Source organism: Medicago sativa, chromosome 4, assembly GCF_051527215.1.
Source record: "Medicago sativa cultivar Bolivia chromosome 4, Bolivia_mono, whole genome shotgun sequence".
Classification (NCBI taxonomy): domain Eukaryota; kingdom Viridiplantae; phylum Streptophyta; class Magnoliopsida; order Fabales; family Fabaceae; genus Medicago; species Medicago sativa.
In genome coordinates this window covers 100,799,162-100,819,453 of record NC_140752.1, presented here as the reverse complement: position 1 = coordinate 100,819,453, position 20,292 = coordinate 100,799,162, and the positions used below count along the sequence as shown (strand labels likewise).

At 34.1% G+C, this 20,292-nt stretch overlaps 1 protein-coding gene across 1 annotated transcript; it reads left to right on the top strand.

Annotated features, from left to right (window-relative positions):
- The first annotated feature begins 1,436 nt into the window (after positions 1 to 1,436).
- LOC146934762 (2-oxoglutarate and iron-dependent oxygenase domain-containing protein CP2-like) lies at positions 1,437 to 13,665 on the top strand. The gene is made up of 10 exons (XM_085706699.1): positions 1,437 to 1,664; positions 1,861 to 2,194; positions 5,724 to 5,771; positions 6,932 to 7,108; positions 7,292 to 7,442; positions 7,588 to 7,674; positions 8,129 to 8,253; positions 9,094 to 9,212; positions 12,119 to 12,239; positions 13,261 to 13,665. The coding sequence occupies exons 1-10, from the start codon at positions 1,597 to 1,599 to the stop codon at positions 13,291 to 13,293; spliced, it is 1,263 nt and encodes a 420-aa protein (XP_085562825.1). The 5' UTR covers positions 1,437 to 1,596; the 3' UTR covers positions 13,294 to 13,665.
- The last annotated feature ends 6,627 nt before the right edge of the window (positions 13,666 to 20,292 follow it).

The following is a 20,292-nucleotide window of genomic DNA, read 5'->3' as shown; positions in this document are numbered from 1 at the left end:
ATAACGTAGAAGATCCATTTCCTACCACCAACCCCGCATTATCGTCAAACCAACTGCCTACTCTCAAACCAACACCGACATACAAACTCATCGAATCTCTCCACCAGACCGATTGTAATCTCCCTCCATCAGTAATTTGCGCCCTCCTCACCATAAGAGGCCACTCACACTTTATACCATAAACACCCATAATCAACTTGCAACCTCCAACACCATTTATCCAACAATGACATATTAAACTCCATAATTCTTTGAACCCCCATCCTACCATTCTCCTTATTCAAGCAAATTGCATCTCATTTAACCCACATAATTTTCTTAAAATCCTCAACCCCCCCCCCCCCCCCCCACACACACACACACACGCACACACAGATATATATATATATATATATATATATATATATATATATATATATATATATAGATTCAATATAAGATATTATATTTGAGGGAAACTCAAAAAGAAAAGAAAATAGATTTGCAAAGAGGACACGACAAATTTTAGAAGAACCTAACGACCCCCCAAAGAAAGGTTCTCACTCTTGAATTAAGTTAACCCACATATGGAGAATAATTTGTGGAATCAATAAATTGTACTAAAAAACAGCTATAAAAATCGAAACAAAAAATTCACATGTGAAAGAGACATTGTATTTTATATGTATGAGTTTCATATTTGGTCAAGGTCAAATCCAACTAAAAAGTGCGGCCCAATGCACAAATGATCCATCATTAACGATATGAATTCCACCGTGTTCAGCAACATAAAAAACCAAGGTTCCATGATCGAGTCATGTGAATCAGACACGATTCATGATTCATGCCAAATATATCATAATCGCTTAACATTTTCAAACTCATAACCTTTTACACGTCACATATATAAGGGACTCTCACCCCGTGTGAACGGTAGCATCCAAATTCAGTTAAATCTCTAATCTCTTTGTAAACCTCCACTCACTTGAACGTTAAAAGTCCTTACAAGCACACTAGTGCACCACCAATCTGATGAGCCACCATCATCTCTTGCCGCATCTAAGTAACGATAGTCGTCATCTTTAGGTCAATTCTAGATCAGTATGTGTACATGTTTCGTTAGCGCAATTTAATACACGATAAATCTAATATAATTTATTTTTGTTCCATTTATGTTATGGATGAAAACTCGAAACATAAGATTTTATAACTAGGAGTTTAATCAACTCTTAATACATCTTAATTTTCATTTTATCTTAATTCAAAATACGAAACAAAAGATGTATTATCTCATTACGTGCGTTTAATTACAGAATTTCAAAAGTACACACTTTTCATTTTCTCGTGTGATACGACACAAAATAGAGAAGCGAAACACTTTTTTCCTGATCACAAACCCTAATATCACGACAACACTTTCATATAAATAGATCTCAACTCTCCCCGATGCTCAAATCAAGAGTTGTAGCCTGAAACTCGTCACCTAGACAAAAAAGTCCACTCAAAATGTATTCGTCTCGCTGTTAACTTTTCAGAGTTTACTTATTTCTCAGTCAGTCAAGCAAACTATCACGCAATTGATAAGAAGATATTTTCCATCAATAATCTTTCATCACAATGCATAAACATGGTGGAAAGAAATCTAAGCAATCAAACTCTAAATCTAGTAGAGGCCACTCTCCAAGGTAATCAATACACAATCTTATCTATCAATTTTATTTGTTATTTTTATTCATTTCATATATTTTATTTTATTGATAATAAAAATTCAAAACTCTTGAACAACTTGAAGAGGTAAAATTGACTTGAAAAACCCTAATTCCCTTAAAACTCGAAACCCTAATTTTTCTTGAAAACCCTAATTTAAAAATGCTGTATCAGAAGAACCCGAAGCTCCTCACTTCGCCGCGGCTCCAGTCTCCGCCGGCCAGAATCTCTGCCGGAAAACGGAAACACCAGTCAAGGCGGCAAAACCGGCGTCGAAGTTGGGGAGTCTAGCGAGGAGAAGGAGATGTCGAGGTTGATGCTGAATCCGGTGAAGAATCACAAACCGGAAAAGTATGAGGATTTGGGATTGGATATTTCTTCTTCTCTGCTTTTCAGCTCGTTGGAGATGCATCTTCCACGAACCTTGCTCCGTGCGCCTCGTGACCAGAAAGCTTCATACATGCAAGAGATTTTGCATGAATACGCGCCTCCTGCATTGATATACAGAGTATGCTTCCATTTCTCCTTTCCTCCTTCTTAAATTTACATGCTGTTGTTATATTTTGAATTCGATTTTGCAATTTCTCACAAACACACTTCTCTGCATTTTCTATTGTATTGAAACTCTATCAGATATATCTTAACATTGTTTCACAACACAAATATTCGTCAAATATGTACATATATCGAGTGTTGTTGATAAAAACCCAGTTTCAAACAGCCAATGAAGGTTGCTCAATTGATAAGGAAGGAATTGACTCACCCGCAAGGTCGTGGGCTCAACTCCCGCTGGCCCTTGTTGGTGGGTGATCCGTAAGTACTTCTGCTAGAGGCTTGAGACATGACTTGACTGAGCCCTAGAGCTTAACTCACCTAAACTTTCAGTCAGCAAAAAAAAAAAAAAACTAGTTTCAAACCCTTTCAATTCATTTTCAGCACACTCTCTATTGCTGATGGCTCACAACATCATAAAAAAAATATTCCTCACTGTAGAGACATGATCACATTGTTGTGAATAATACCACCTTGAAGATTATGGAGATGACTTGGTTTTTATCTTCTCTTCATAATGATAATCATGATGATTGGGAAACAAAGGAATCATACAAATTTTTACTTCCAACTAAACATCAAACAGACATGCGAAATGGCACACTCAAAAGGTATTGGGTCGTCAAAGTTCTTGCCCCCAATATCGTAGAAGACTAATACACAGCGGTTGCGCATGAGAAGAGATGTCATTGATGATGAAGAATTTCTTAAGGCTGCTCGAACACTATTGCATATATCTCGCGGGGGTTATGAGGGATAAACTGCCAATCTTGTTATGAATCACCGTGACGGTCAAAGGCAATAGCTTTCTTGCAATATGATGAATGATAATGGGAAGATGAAGTAACAAGCTGTGGTGCTAACAAGTGGTCATGTTAAGCAATATTGATGAAACATGGAAGAATATTCGCCATAATGAAAACATCTTGGTGCTGAGGCTGAAGAATCCTAAAGAGAAGATTTTTCTAACATCACAAGATTGCAAGGAACCTGAAGGCTCTAATCATGATATTGAATAGAAGAAGATTAACGAAGGTGAAACCAAATTAGGGTTTCATTGAAAAATCATGATTAGAACCTAGCAGTTCCTTGCAATCTTGTGATGTTTGAAAAATCTTGTCTTTAGGATTCTTCAACCTCAACACCAAGTTGTTTTCATTGCGGCTATTATCCTTCCACATTTGATCTATATCACTTACAACATGACCACTTGTTAGCAACACACCTTGCTCCTTTATCTTCTCATTATCATCCATCATATTGCAAGAAAGTGTTTGCCTTTTACTATCACGGTGATTCACATCAAGATTGTCAGTTGATCCCTCATAACCCCCATGAGACATATCCTGTTGTAGTGTTCGAGCAGCATTAAGAAGTTCTTCATCATCAATAATATATCTTCTCCTGCGCAACTGCCGTTTATTGGTCTTGTACGATATTGGGGCGAGTATTTTGACAAGTCACACTGGTAGAAACTGATCATGGCTCTGTTCCAAGGAAGAGGCTGCAATGGGTGGGTGAATAATACCCTTTGAGTGTGCCATCTCATTTTTCTGTTCAATGCTTTGTCGGAAGTAAAAATCTTGTATGATTCTTCTTTTTCCCATAATCATGATTATCCCTGTGAAGAGAAGAAGAAAAAAACCAAGTAATCTTCAAGGTGGTCTTAATCACAGCATGGTGGTCATGTCTCTGTTTGTTTGTTTGAGGTTGATATAGAAAGGTTGGAGGAGCGGTGAGTGGTTTTGTGGCCGCTGAGGTCAATTTTTGTAACAAAACTCGCATCTGTAAGTTGTTGAAACTGCGTTTTTATTCTCATTTTCGAGAGACAGTTGATCATGAGCGTTTTTGGGTTTATTGGAAGAATGATGAAAAGGTGAAGAAGACTGTTTCATGATGTTGTGAGCTATCGGCACTGGGGAGTGTAGTGGAATTGAAAGGATTTCTAGGCTTTTATCATTTTCAAGAACAAATATTTGTCACAAGAATGAACCCTAATGGTTGAAGTGTCCAAATTATGTTTGGACACATTAGATCAATTGGTCCAGTCTGAATTTTTTAAATGAGTCTCAAAGCTGCTAATTTACATAAATGAAAGAGTGGTGGTTTGGAAATGAATTGTAATTTAGATTATAATAATTTTCAGTATTTTTCTTTTTAAAAAAGTTCATGTTTTGTTTTCTTCAGTCATTTGTTGGTTTCTCGAAGCTTGTGAGATATATTAATGACTCGTATGCTAAGAATGACTGTAGATTGCAAGTTTCAAGGATTAAGTAATTGAGCCATTGTTCATTACCATTTCAAAATCTGTCATATCTAGGTGTATATAACACGGTGGCAATTGACGGTCCTTGTTTGGTTCAAGGGATATACATGGTATTGTTAGTTTTAAATATTCCCCAGATTTGATTTTGCAGTTTAGGTACTTTTGAATAGGGGTGAGCAAAATTCCGTGATCCAACCGAAACCGAATAAACTGGTGAAAATAGAGGACATTCAGACCGGTCGGTTCAAGTCATGGGTTGAAAAAAAGAGAAAAGTAGGGTTAACACGGATACCAATTGGTTTCGGTTCTATAATTTGTCACCCATCGGTAACCATAACCGACCGAATATTTGAAAGAATTTGTATAATACAAGTCTTGTTAATGTGCTTGTCTAATCACAGCTTTAAAAAATGCAAACTTTTTCCTTGAACTCATAAAATCAATCACATTTTTTATGCCACACGTTCAACTTTTGCAGAAGCTACAGTCAAGCTACACACCTACACATTCAAATTGAGTAAGAAAAACAAGGCACATTCAACTTTTAGAACATATGCAGTACTGTCATATTAAAAAAGTAATAATTATGTACAATTAAAAAAGCAATTTTATATTTCAGAAAATAAAAAAGCAATTCCTTGGCCTTCTTCTACTCTAGAGTCCCTCCATTGTCTCCTCTGTGCTTTTCATGTCACCCGTGTTGTGTTGCCAAAATCAAGTTTACTCTTATCTGCCATTTTTTAATCTCTTGTGATCCCAAACTCATTCTTCTTTCTCTGTAGCCATTTTTGCGCAATACATTCAATTATTCACGGCGTTGTAATGGTGATTGAACCTCTTCTCCTTTTCATTCGTTCATACATCTCTCTCAAACACTAACATATCATGTCTTAACCGACCCAATCCGCCCGATATATCCGCCACCCGACCAAACCGTGCAAGGAATCAGTCAGAGATGGGTGGTTTTTTTCCTTCATCGGTTATTTCCGGTTGAGTTTTTCGGTCTGAATCTGACCGATGCTCTACCCTACTTTTGAATACGGTGAGACGGAGGAAACTTATTAAAGTTGTGAAGTTGATGTGATGTGGAGGAAGATAAACTCACTGAGAATGGGATTACTTAATAATATTTTTCTTCCATATTGTTCTATTATAACTTTCGGTGCATATTATTCTACTACCACCTAGTTTTGTGATGATTTCAATGTGATTATGGCAGGATCAATTGCAAAAAGAATATAGAGAGAAGATAATGTCAAGTTATCAGGTATGTAGTACCAAATGGTAATTCTTGGTCTATGTTTTGTTTGATTTTGTTGGCCTGAAATTAGTGTGGACTGTAGAGCCTAAAGCAGTGACAGACCCATGGGGTGGCATGAGTGGGCTGCATTCCCCCCATTCTAACACACACACACACACACACACACACACACATTATATACACTACTTTTATTTTGTTTTATGTATTATTATTATTAACAGAATTTAATTTGTATACTCTATTAGCGTAAAATAGTTTTACAAAAAGTCCAGTTAAATCTCACCATTTATATATCTCATGATATTATTTCTTAAAATACATATACAATAATCTAGATGGTGAGATGTGTGCATGTTGAACTATTACGATAAATTTTTATACAATATTTATTGATAACTTTTTTCAGCTCCCCATTGGATTGATTTTTGGATCTGTCCCTGCCTGAAAGAATAATTTTAGGGAAATAATGTCACCCAAGTAATTTTAAATCAATTAGATTTAAGAAATATTAGCGCTGGCTTGATCTAATAATGAATCTCAATTCCCAATTTTGGCAACTATGTGGTTTGCCCCTAATATGGAATACATATGAATTTTTTAACACTGAGCTAAACGATAAAATCTCCATCTCCTATTATTTGTGTTAACCTTAATGTATGGTTACCGTGTCTTTATCGGGAATGGGCCTGAGCCCAATAGATGGGTAAGGTGTGAATTACTGCAGTTGCAAACTATTACGGCTGGTTTGGTTGTGGGAATTACAACAATTGTTGCCAGTTACAAATTTTTACAGTCTTGCAATTATATTAAGCGGCGTTGGTTGATAGTCAATTAGGGAGAATGGAATGTGGCAGATCAATGCTCTATTCTTGCCATAGGAACTATACATTTCACAATACATTGCACATTCTATTGAATTTAGTTTTCTTGCATACTGCTAAATAGTTATATGAGTTGAAGTTATGCAATTTTCTTGGTTGCTTGGTTCTTTTTTAGCTTTTTAATATTTCAAAATCTATGAAGTTGCTATAAAAAACCGTATCCCATTCAAATCAGCAGACTCGTATGATTTAAGCTGAGACATATGTGCCTAAGCATAATGACAATCTTTCCCACATTTCCTCCTCTTTAACAAGACTTGCTGGTTTTCTGTCCCAATTTTGCAGCCTCTGCATCAAGAGTTGTATACTATGGATCCTGCAGCATTCTTTGTACCAACATTTCTGGAAGCGATTAATGATAATACAGAACAAAGCTTTAGAAGTATAATGTCTGAACCTGTCCCAGGCATTTTTACATTTGAAATGCTTCAACCACATTTTTGCGAGTTACTGATATCTGAGGTATTTATCATTTTATCAATTGGGGTCTAAGGCTCTAAGCATTATTTTATTCTTCCTTTAAGTAATAACCTGCAGCTGCAAGTGAATGTATATACAGGTGCTTATAACCTGCAGCTGCAAGTGAATGTGTATACAGGTGCTTATATTTTTTCTCTGTTTAATTTATTCTTTTGGTCTCTCTAGGCTGAACATTTTGAGAAGTGGGCATACAAAACAAAATTACGCGTAATGCGTCCCAATACAATGAATAAATACGGTGTCGTACTTGATGACTTTGGCTTTCAAACCATGCTTAACAAGTTTATTGAAGATTTTATTTCTCCATTGTCGAAAGGTGAGTGAAGTTTGCTTGTTTACTATTGCTCTTGGTGATTTGCCCAATTATATTTATGTATTTATACACTTGGAGAGACTGGCGACTGTATAAGTTATTCATTCTCTTGAGATGTATTTCACTCAATTGATTCTTTGTTATACAGTGTTCTATGCAGAATCTGGTGGAGCAACCCTGGATTCTCACCATGGGTTTATTGTTGAATGTGGTTTACATAGAGATGTTGAAACAGGTAAGAGTTATGGTTGGTTGGAGTTTATTTATCGTTGATGCTGATCTATCTTAAATTGAATGCATATTCTAGCTTGTGGTATGCATTGCACCCAGTTTTCTCGTAATAGTTGGATACAGTCTGGTTTTATCATCAGTATGTTTCTCATATTAAATATCTTATCATCTGTATGTTTCTCATATTTAATATTGCTTCGTTATATTTATGGAAAGTAGAATTTTATTTTATTCTACATGCCATGCCCATAATGTTGGCCATTCATTCTAGAGAAGGCTAGCATTGCAAAAATATATAATTACTGCTAAACAGCTCTTTGGTTACTAATATATTTTACTTTTATATTATACATCTGTTGCAATTTCAACTTATTTAACGCCTTTGCTCTTGGGAACTTTATTTTTCATTTTACAATATTGTATGCAATGAAGTCTAACAGATAGTCTTACATTTGTAGAATTCCATGTGGATGACTCAGAAGTTACCTTAAATGTTTGCCTGGGTAGGCAATTTTCAGGAGGAGAGTTGTATTTTCGGGGCATGCGATGCGATAAACATTTACATACGATAAGTCATTCAGAGGTAAGAGTTAAGAAATGGAGATGGGAGTATGGGACAACATAAAAGTAAACTGGCATTAGGATTTCTTTTAAAATTTTCATGTTAAGTATGCATTGCTCTAATCTCAAACTAGATTATCTGATCTTTTAATATTGATGTTGATGAAAAGGCAGTCATAGTTAATTTGATGTCAAGTGTCCGTGCTGATTTTTTTTTTTCTTTTTTCAAATGACTGAGAATAATAGAGCATACACATTGGAGAAATATACTTTTGATTTGATCTGGTATGATTTCAAACATACATATTAGAATGGATGTAGTATAAAAATACTTGTACTATTATTTATTTAATAACGCGTTGTAGCCGGCCCTAAAACACCATAGTTGGTTGGCGGGATAGCCTTTATTTTAACTTTTTATTTAGTCTGTAGTTTACACTTTACACAATGTATTTCTTTTTTGAATTAACCCCTTGGTTCCCAAGCAAATGGACTCTGATAATCCAGAGTTCGTTCGGAAGGTATGTTTGACCAATGATTGTTCCAGTCAGGGATCAAACTCGGGTACGCAAATACTAACCTATCTGTTTCCACCTTGGAAAATAGAAATACAAATACAACAGATAAGAGATAAAACAGAAAATAGATCAGATCTTAATCTAATGATAACTAGTTCAAACATTCTAATTTAAACTAATTCAAATTGTTATTACTAATTCCTAAATGACTTTTATAACTAGTATTTTTTTATTTTTTTTATAGAACTTTTACAACTAGTACTAGTAGTGCTAAGGGTGGATCATTACATCTTTCAGTTTTGTTTTTCATTGGTCTGATTACATTTGCATTTTTTATGGAGCAGGAGATATTTGATTATTCGCATGTCCCTGGTTGTGCTGTGCTTCATCATGGCCGTCATCGCCATGGAGCTAGAGCCACATTTGCTGGTCATCGGTTCAACCTACTTCTGTGGTGCAGAAGGTGCTTTCATATTTTGGTTGCCTTCATAACTGCTTATATTAGTCTAATATACCTTGTCATTCTATTCTCACATGCATAGTAAGGATGTTAGAGCTAGGGTTATTCAAGAACCAGTAGAGATTTAGAAATCACATAGAGATAGAGAGCAGTGTTGTTAAATAGCCGGTATAGTGCCACTAACCATGACGAAAGCTGATATGCTATTGCGGTCTTGCTACCACTGCAATAGCAAGAGAGAGAGACGTTTTACTGCTGCTTCCCCCAAAACCTCCCCTGGTGCCCTCCCCATAAACTATCTTTCAGCCCAGTGAATGAAATCTCTCCAAACATTAGGTTGCTCAACTGAAAAACAACATAGATAGGTTTCTAAAACTCTGTTGATCACTTCTGTCGGACCATCATAATCTGGATGATAGGCTGTGCTCATGCACAGCTGTGTGCCTTTCAATTTGAATGTTCCTGCCAAAAATTACCTGTAAAAAATAGGATCTCTATCACTCACTATGGATACAGGTATCCCATGCAGTTTCGACACTTCCCAGCAAAGATCTCAGCCGAAGACTAGGCTGTATAGGGGTGTTTCAAAGGTACAAAACGAGCATACTTGCTTAATCTGTCCACTATCACCCAGATTGTGTCGAACCCCTTGAATTTAGGCAGCCTAGTAATAAAATGATAACATCCATACTAATCTCTTCCCATACATCATCAGGAATAGGCAAAGGTCGTAGCAAACCCTGTGGTGATGCTGCCATGTATACTGCACCAGCAAACATGGCACTTTGCGACAAATTGGGTCAATGCCCCCATTATTCCCCTCCAATACAAAGATTGTGCTATTCTCCTGTAGGTTCTGAAAACCCCAGCATGGCCCCTAGTCAGTGTTGTGTGGAATTCCTGCAGCAACTGAAACTGAATTGGATGCAAGGACCAACCTCCCTTTGTAGTGTAACAGGTCCTGCTCCGCGGTATAATACGGGTGGGTGTCAGAGTCAGTCTTGAAATCTTCCATGAATTTTTTCTAACTCTGGATCGCCTGCACTTTTGCTGCTTATTCTGCATAATCTGGCCAGTAAACGCTGGAAATAGCCAAAACCTCCTCGTCTCTCCTTGATAAGGTATCAGCCACTCTATTTGCCACCCCTTGTTTGTAGACAACATCGAACTCATACCCCAACAACTTAGCTAACCAATTATGTTGGTTTTGAGTAGTAATTATCTGATCCAACAGGAATTTCAAACTCTTTGGATTAATTTAATCTGTAAATCTGGTTCACAAGAGGTAGGGTCTCTGATGTTGGATGCCCAACACCAAAGCCATTAATTCTCTCTCATAAATTAACTTGGACAAATAGCTTGGAGCCAGTGCTTTACTGAAATAGACAATGGGTTGCCTTTCCCGTGTAAGGCACTGCCCTTAATCCCTTACCGGAAGTATCACATTCATTACCAAAGTGCTTTGAAAAATCTGTTAAGGCCAACACATAGGCTGTAGTTAACACTGTTTGCAGCCTTCTAAATGCCTGTTCAGTTTCTGCATTCCATTTCCAGGCCCCCTTTTTGAGCAGTTCAGTCAAGGGCTTTGCAATTTTTCCGTAGTCCTTGTCAAACCTTCTTCAGTATCCAGTTAGTCCTGAAATTCCCTTTATTGCTTTCACTGACTGGAGAATTGGCCACTGCAAAATGCCACTGATCTTTTGAGGGTTCATGGCTACCACTCCTCTTGAGATGATGTGTCCCAAGTATTCCCAAAAATACATTTATTCCTGTAAGCAAAGTATCTTGCTTGCTGCAAAAGACTCAAAACGGATGCCTTTGTCAAATGGTCCTCCCAACTTCTGCTGTAAATCAGTTTATGACCCAAAAACTTGCGGAGGTAGGGCTGCAACAAAGAGTTCATGGCATTTTCGAACATGGCAGGGGAATTGGTATGTTCAAAAGGCATCACCCGGAACTCATTGAGATTTTTTACACTTGAGCTATCCAATCGAATGGATCGATCCCCTTAAACATCAACCGTTCCTTTTTCTTGAACCACTTAAGATCCCTAAATCTTGGATCTTGTTGCTGTTGCGACCCTGTGTCCTTCCCCAGTCGATGCCTTCTTCCTTCATGAAAGTCTTGAGCAACGTTTTGATTTCTTCTGTCGTAGCAATGCTGTCCTCAAATTTCGTAAGATGCAAAGAATGTTGAGAAGCCATTTTTTTCAAGAATTCAATCACAGTTTCCATATTACACCTACGTTGTTCCATTGTTGGCAGGTTGGACCAAATTGGTAGAGCTAGACTTATTCAAGAACCTGTAGAGAGATAGAGAGAATGAACGACAACCGCTTTCTGTTATTATTTCTACAAAGGCCTTTCACAACTGTAGGACGGTTTTATAAATGAATACAATGAATGGATCCTTGCATTCCCTACAATGCTCCTATTTATACCCTCCTTGTGTAGACTTTAGAATAGGAGGTTTATCAGAGATATTAGGGGTCCTAACAAAGGATGTGAAGAAATGCATCATAAGGTAGTGTTACTCAATGTTACATCTGATTAGAATCACCTTCATATACACAAAATCACCTTTGCATTTTGTTCTATGCTCACTGGATATGTTCATGTTAGGAAACCAATTAATGCGATAAGCATCAAATAATGAAGCAAAATTGTATAATTCCCCACCCGAATTCTTCCTTTTGGCTTTCTATATTTTCCCTTATTGTTTATTCAATGTTATTCCTATTGGGTGGGTAATAGCAGAAGTCTTGGATTGTGACTGTATTATGGTAGTATTGACCTGGAATGTTATTTTCCTCTTAATTTTTACATGAATAGGTTCATAATCTATATTGTTTTCTTGTTATTTTTATTACTCATTAAATTAAATATGAAAGTTGCTTTATTTCTGTGCAGTTCTTTTTATAGAGAAATGCAAAAGTTTAAAAGAGATTTCTCTGGCTGGTGTGTTGAGTGCAATCAAGAGAAGAAAGATAAGAAAGATAGGATGCTCTCGGCATATGATACTACCGGAATGGTAAATAACTGTGTAATCTGCATTCTTCATGCTCATGCATTACATTCTTGGAAGAGTGTATCAGTCGTATTAATATCTGTCACCTGGCTTCCCACACTGTGACCAGTACTGGCAGTGTTGGCCAATTGCTGCTACCTAGGATATAATTTTTTGCATCACTTGAATGATAGAGGAACTTTGCACTGCATGTGTTGAAAGAATCAAGTTATTCTATGAAACATCTTGCACTAAAGGAGTGTTTGGAAGAAGTTATTTTGGCTTATGTCATGACATGATTAGTTTGATACACTTATTACTTATGATAGGAGTGCTGTGCTAGCAGCACTCGCTCTAACACACTTTCAAACATTTTCTCTCTTATCGGGTGAAATTCATTCAGGTCCCACCATCTTGGGAATGCTCCCACATAAATTGCTGGGACACTACATGAATTCCACTCAATACGAGTGTGTTAGAGTGAGTGTGCTAGCACTTTTCACTTATGTTATGTGCAAAGCTATTTCTAGTTTATTTGGTTTTTCAATATAACCTGTGAACGAGCACTTAATTAACTTCTCTAGAATAACATATCGAATAAGTGTTCAATTTTGCTGTCTACCGAGAACATATTGAATTTTGCTGTTTACCGAGACTTATCATAAATAGCTGATAGAACTTATTGCATCAATCGATCCATTTGTGTTTCTCATCTTTCTTAATGAGATAAAGTTTGGTTGTATTGTTATGCACCCTATACTGGACGGAACACGATCTACCAACTAATTATGGCAAAGAAATCTGGTAGCATCAGCAAGCATATCTTTTGAATAGCCCTTAGTTTGAGCTTTGTTCAATTTCTTTCTTTGAAATATTAATAACTTGTTATGTACACAGCAAGTGATTCCTTAGGCTATATAGATTATAGACCCTGACTTGTGATATATCGCTCTATGATGATAGAAGTTCATGTTGAATTAGAAATGTTTAAAAATGCTAGATTGATGTTTTGCAGAATATAACTGTAAACTTTATGGTTATGCAGGAAATATTGAGGGAAGGTGGAACAGCTGCATAATCTATCTTGTACAGCATCAGTGGAAGTGAATGGTAAAAAATAGCGTAGCTTATTTATTCCAGACAGATTTTGATTATCCTTAACTTGTCTAGTCTAGGTTGTAAAAGTTATTTCCTGAAAGTGGTGCCTTACTACCTTTGTTAGCTTGGATTAACCGATAAAGTTGTTACTGTTCATCTGATGCCTCTTAAAAGTCTCGGATTGTGTTCCAGTAGGTATGTTTGGATGGTGGGATTTTGATGGGAGGGAAAGGGGAACTTATTTTTCTTTTCTAAATCAAGGAAACTATAAAATGAAAAGAACGATAGAGTAATTTTGAGATGCTCACAATTGTAGTTTCTTTAATATAATGAACTCGTTGATTCAACATAATATTTGTTAGGGATTTACTTTTCCCACCCTGTGGGTTTCCTCGCGCGCCCTATTTTTTTTTTCTTCCAAAAATGCCCTTGAGTTTCCGGATTTTATAATCCGGAATGATGTTTTCTTTTGTTAAAGGGTGAAAAAATGAGTAACGGATTTTTCCGGATTTTGTAATCCGGAAACTTCAAAAAATAGGGCGCGTTACATGATGTTTCTGGATTACATAAACACCCTTTTTCAAGGTAAAACAGTTCGGATTATATAATCCGAACTTTATTAGCACAAATTCTAAACATGTTTGTAACATGGATAGTCATTTTACTGACAATATTAATCTTCCTAACTCTCATCATTATGTTTTGGGTCATTGTTACTTGTTCTTAGTCAAAAATCGGGTTTTCGGGCTACTTGATCGGATTGCTCCGAAACTTCCCCAGAAAATCAGAAAAAATTCAAGAACCATGACTCCCATAGAAGGGACTTCTTACGGGACTCCGGCCCTCAAAATCCAAAATTCCATCGTTTAGACCCATTTTTAATTTTTCATATTAGAAAAATCCGAAAAAATTTGCATTAGTTTTATTTGATTTTTAGAATTTCTTGGTGCTATTTTTATATTTTTATGATTTTATTTGACAGGTTTTTAGCATTTTTTACTTAGTTTTTTTGTTGTTTTTAAAAGCAAAACTCAAAACTTGCTAAAATGTGATAGAGTCTGATGTATAATCATGTTTGTCTAAAATCCGAAATGTATATTTTAATATAAGAGAAGCTTGAATTACATTATCCTCATCTCTTATATTAAAACATACATTTCCTTTCCTCGAAAATTAAAGATAAAAAAAGTTATACTCCCCTTTCTTATGGAAATACTTGTGTGACATTAATGTCACGGTGACATTAAATCTGAGCCACACATTGGGTGACATTAGATGTGTTGTGTGGCCCAGATGCAATGGCAATGACAATGTGTGGCCTAGATGCAATGGCACGGTGACATTAATGTCACCAAAGTGCCACCCCCTTTCTTATGTTATGAGATGTTTGAATTGCGTTCTGACCCCCTCGAGAATTAAATATAGGGTTAATTATGTTTCTAGTCCCTATAAAATAGCGACCTTGTAAGTTTAGTCCTTACTTAATTTTAATAGCATTTTTAGTCCATATAAAAAAAAATTTACTTATAATTTTAGTCCCTGCTAAAACAAAGTTTGATTAATTATCCTTAAACTCTTAAATTTTTGAACGATTTTTTTGAGACAAGATTAGAACACTATGAAAGGTTCGTTTACTAAAATTTAGAATTTTCAGACATGAAATGAATTAAATATGATTTTTTTAAAACGACAAAAGTTAAAGATAAAAAGTAATAAAATCTGGATGTAGAAATCAAATTTTGCGATAATTTTTTGCGGAGGAACTTTTAGTAATGTTCTAAACATGTCTGCAAAAAATTGTTCAAAAATTTAAGAGTTTAAGCATAAATTAAACAAATTTGAATTGAGTAGGGACTAATACTCAGGGCAAATAAACAAAATTAGGGACTAAAAATGCTATTAAAATTAAGTAAGGACTAAACTTACAAGGTCGCTATTTTATAGGGACTAGAAACATAATTAACCCTTAAATATATATTACTCTTTAATCCATTTTAATATAAATAAACATTTTTATAATAACCAACTTTACCATTTTTAGTGGAAAGCCAACGTTTAAGAAACCAAACTTTTCTTTATAATTTTTTAATTAGTTTTGTTTTTATCATTTTAATCCGTTGTCCAATATTTTCTATTTTTTTGTGGATGAAATTCAATATTTTTTATTTGATTTTGCTTTATAGTTTATAATATGTCCTTAGTGGTGAAATTCGTTCTTGGTCACAAACACAAGTAAAAAATGTTTAGACAAACACACATAACTGAATAAAATTAAAGTAAAAATAATTGAATAATATGACTAAATTTTTTTCATTTATTTTTCTATGCTTGTGAGGGTGTCCAAATCTTTTTCTATTTGTATTTGTATTCAAACAAGTCTTTCTCGTTGTTAGTGATACTGTGAACTAATTTTTTTTTGTTGAAAATATATATGTTTATTAGAAGTTTAATAATTATATTAAAATGGGCTAAAAAGTTTAACCAAAGGGAGGGGAGTATAGATTTTAACATGAAAGATGAGGGGATAATGTAACTGTAGCTTCTTTCAGGAGAGGGGGTTGTAATTTTTTCTAATAAATTTTGCATAAAAGAAGAGACGAATATATGTTAACATGAGAGGTTGGTGTAATTTAAACATCTCTTAAAAAAATGGTGATTTACTCTATTTTTTAACCAATGGTTGTGTGTAATGCGGTAGGTGAACCAAATTTAACAATCTATAAGAGTTTAACCCACAAATTCAATGAATCGTCGTAAACATACAACGTTTTAACAACTGGACATAAATTTTTGAGATCTCTAATTTATGGTATAATTATTTATTTCAAACCGTTTGAATATGGACAAAACTATGATAACCATACCATGTCACTAGTAAACAAGTTAAATAGTCTCATTTGTGAGTTTTTTCAACATTGGTTATGGATCGGAGTACGAGTTTGCTTCATTCAACTATCTATTTGTGAACCAGACAAGCACAAATAAAAGATGGGAAATGTTAACAAGTGTTAAGAAGTTTAAAAATGAAATTTTATCTTGAGAATGATGTATTCAACACATTGAAAGTTTAAAAAGTAACTTTATCTACATAAAACTTGTAAATTATTTTTATATTTGAATCCTTAACTAGTGTCCTAAGAGCATTGGTTAACAAGATCCATAAAAGATTAGTGTGACTCGGTTCTTTTATTAATATGTGTTTCACTTGTCTCTTATAAATAAACATGAAATTGAGGTAGATAAATAAAAAAAGCGAAATGATATTTATAAAACTATTTTTTGATAATTTTTGTGACGACTTTATCTCTTATACTCACATTATGTTTTCATCTTCTCTCTATTGTTTTGATTTTTGTGTCAATATTTTATTTTCTTTATCAAATTTTGATTGTCTCAAAAGTTTTCATATAACTAGTTGTTCAAATAATACAACGCTAAAGCAAATATGGTTTGGATGGGTGGACAATGAACAATCTCCACCACCCCAACAACGACCGCCATTTTATATGAGTGAATTGAGCGGATTTTAAACAGTCCCTATAATCTCTATAATAAGGCAAAAAAAAAAGGTAGGTGATAATAGCAGCATATAATAATCATAAATAAAAAAAAAAGGATCTGAATTATGTGATTTATTTGCTCTCATGACAACATGCTGTCATAGTCCAAGTACGCATGTGCTTTTTTTTTTAGTTGATCTTGATAGACAAATGATTCATTTTCGACAACACCATATAAACACTCGCAGATTCGTAGTACATTCGTGTGACAACTGTAATGCAGCTGTTTGTTTGGTCGTTCTTACTCATCACTACAATATTTACATCTTTCACTCACTTAATAAAACCGGCAAATTCTACCGTACACCCAACATATTTGAATGTACCGGTACACCAAACCCTTAAATTTATATTTAAATGAGTTGTTTTTTGAAGAAAAATATTATTTTTTTATCATTTATAATTATAATGATTAAATCTTATTTACCAAAAACGTCAACGAAATAAAATTGAATTTTTATCGCTCATAATAGAGAATTTTGATCATTTTATATGATAATATGTAAAAAATTACTATGATTCTTATAAACAATAAATGATATATTTTTCTTATGAAATAATATTTTCTAAAATATAAATGCCGACAAATAACTATCTATTTCATAAAATTAATCGTTAATTTATAGATTTAAGAAGCAAGAGTACCGTTACACCTCAATTTACGAGTGTACCGTAGAAGTTCCCAATAAAACCATAGATATAATACAACTATAAAATCGAACTCAAGTAGCGAAGTATTCAATGAACTCCATCAAAATGCGAATCATTTGAAATTATTCGAATTTTAATTTATGACGGAAACAATTTTTAACCAAATTATTTCTTCCCTTCCATAATAAGTGAACCATTTGCAATAAAATATTGTCCAAAAAAAATTAATCAATTTCACTTTTCAACACAATATTAATTAAGTTTTTGCAATTATAACTCTAATTAATATTATTTTCATCACACTCAATCCAATATATATTCTACTTTACTTTTATGATAAAGAGGAATGCACCTATACGTGATAAGACACTCAAACCATTTTCTCTATCTTTCACTTATTCATTTTTTTAATAGAACGGAGAGAGTATATTCATTTTAGAGTCAAACTTCATATTATCAAGGTTTAAACCCACTTTTCACCTCTAAGTTTTTAAAAGTAGCAATTTTGGTTCCTTTTTAAAAAAATGGTAAAAATGACCCCTCATGTTTAGTCCCTTTTGCAAAACCTACGCAGAGGTGACATTTAACTTAGCTGATTCATATGACACTTGTGTAATTTTTTAATTTTAAATTAAATACAAAATCCAGCACATTATTCATTTAAATAAAACAATTAAAAAGGAAATTAAAAGCAAATTTCTCTCTCTTCTTGCCACAAACCCAGAAGAATTTCATCTCTCCTTCGTCAAATACAACTAAAAACCCAGCAACCTTTGAACAAATCTGAAATTTGTCATATACCCATAACTCAAATCGGAGCAAATCGAACAACACTCAAACTTTCATCTTTGAAACCAAATCGCAAATTCGAAATCTGTCATCAAAAGAGCAAAAGAAAACGGCGGTTAGTTTGGAGGAAAACGGAGGTTGCACTCTCCAACAACTCGTATCCTCACGCCGCCGTCGCCCTTGTTCTAGGTTCCCAGAATTGCAGCAGCATCAACAGCAAGTAATAATTGTTTTGTTTCTGATTTCACGAAGATAAACTTGTTGTTTTTTTTTTTTTTTTTTGTGAAAGCAAGTTCTCTGGGTTGGATTGTTATCGTACAAAGGACGGGTTTTTGAGAAAGTTTCAAATTCTATGATTTTGACCCATTAGTTTGTTTGTGATTTTTAATTAGGATTTTGATTTGTGAGTAAGGAATGGTTTTTACGTTTGGATCTGGTTAGAAAAAAGCTCTTTCATTTTTTATTTATTTTAAATTCGAAAAATATATGGTTGGCAAATTTTTAAATTAGGTGGCATGACACGTATGATTGACTTGGTCAAAATTGAGGTTTTGCAAAAGGGTCTAAACATGAGGGGTCTCTTTTGTCATTTTTTTAAAAGGGGGTCAAAATTGCTACTTTTGAAAACTTAGAAGGTGAAAAGTGGGTTTAAGCCTATTATCAAACGAGAATTAATACGAAGATAAAAATAAAAAGGATCATGTTAACTAGTGTCCATGACTTTAGTTAAGGAAGTAAAAATATATTTTTTTATTATTAAAAACAACAATTTATTGACTTTCATAAAATTAAATATTATACTTTTTGTCAATTTTCAATGCAAAATTTCTATATCAGTTTTCTTTAATGGGACACTAGTTGACGTTTCCCAAATAAAAATACATACTCCCTCCGTCCCACAATAGATGATCTATTTGAAAATATGCACTGTTGACCTAACATATTTTGATCACATTTTTCTACTAATATACAAAGATAAATAATATCATATAAAATGTCGTTGGATTTGTCTCGATGAATATTTTTAAAATATTAAATTTTCATAATTTTTTTTAATAAAGAATTAAAGATATTAAAGATAAAACATATGCATTGATATGTGTGACAGAATCAACTATATCACTTAGTATGAGACGGAAGGAGTAGAATACGTTATATGTGTGTAACCACCGCACATAAAAGCAAGCAAGCAACCATTCCCATCCTTATTACCCTTTCCACGCCCTCTTGTCGTCTCCCTTTTTTGCTCCCATTATTACCATCTTGTTAATACTTTGTCATATAAAAAACCTCTTTAAGAAATAAAAATTTAATTTTTTCTTAGGGGAATAAAAAATTTAATTAGTAAGTACTACCGTATAGTTGTACTATATATATTTAGCATTTAAAAAAAAATTAATTTATCTATCCAGTTTCCTTATACCATGGTTAGCATCTTATACATTCACCCAAACAAAAAAGAGCAATGATATTCTAACAACCAAAAATCAACAACTTTTGTGACAACCACCAATTTTCAAAGGAAAAGTAGATAGTGACACGGAAACCAAATCAATAGAGAGAGAAAGTAAAAAGATAATGTGAGTATGAGAGATAAAGTTGTCACATAGGTTGTCACAAAATGGTTGTTAGAATATCATTTCTCAAAAAAAAAAAGTTAACATCCACATGTAACTTAGTACACCATCCGGTCACTATTATAAGCAAAAATCTACATTTTAGATTCATTCATTTAATGATGTACATAGTCTTTATTATAGACCACATACATCATTAAATGAATGAACCTAAAATGTAGACTTTTGTTTATATTAGTGACTAGAGGGTGTATCATTTAACTTTCAGTTTTACTTGGCCTTAATTATTTCTTTTGAACAACTTGGCCTTAATATTAGTCAAAGCATAAATGTTGTTTATTTTAATCTCAACACTGAAACCCACCAAGCGAAATTAAAAGGAGGAGCATAAATAATAATGAG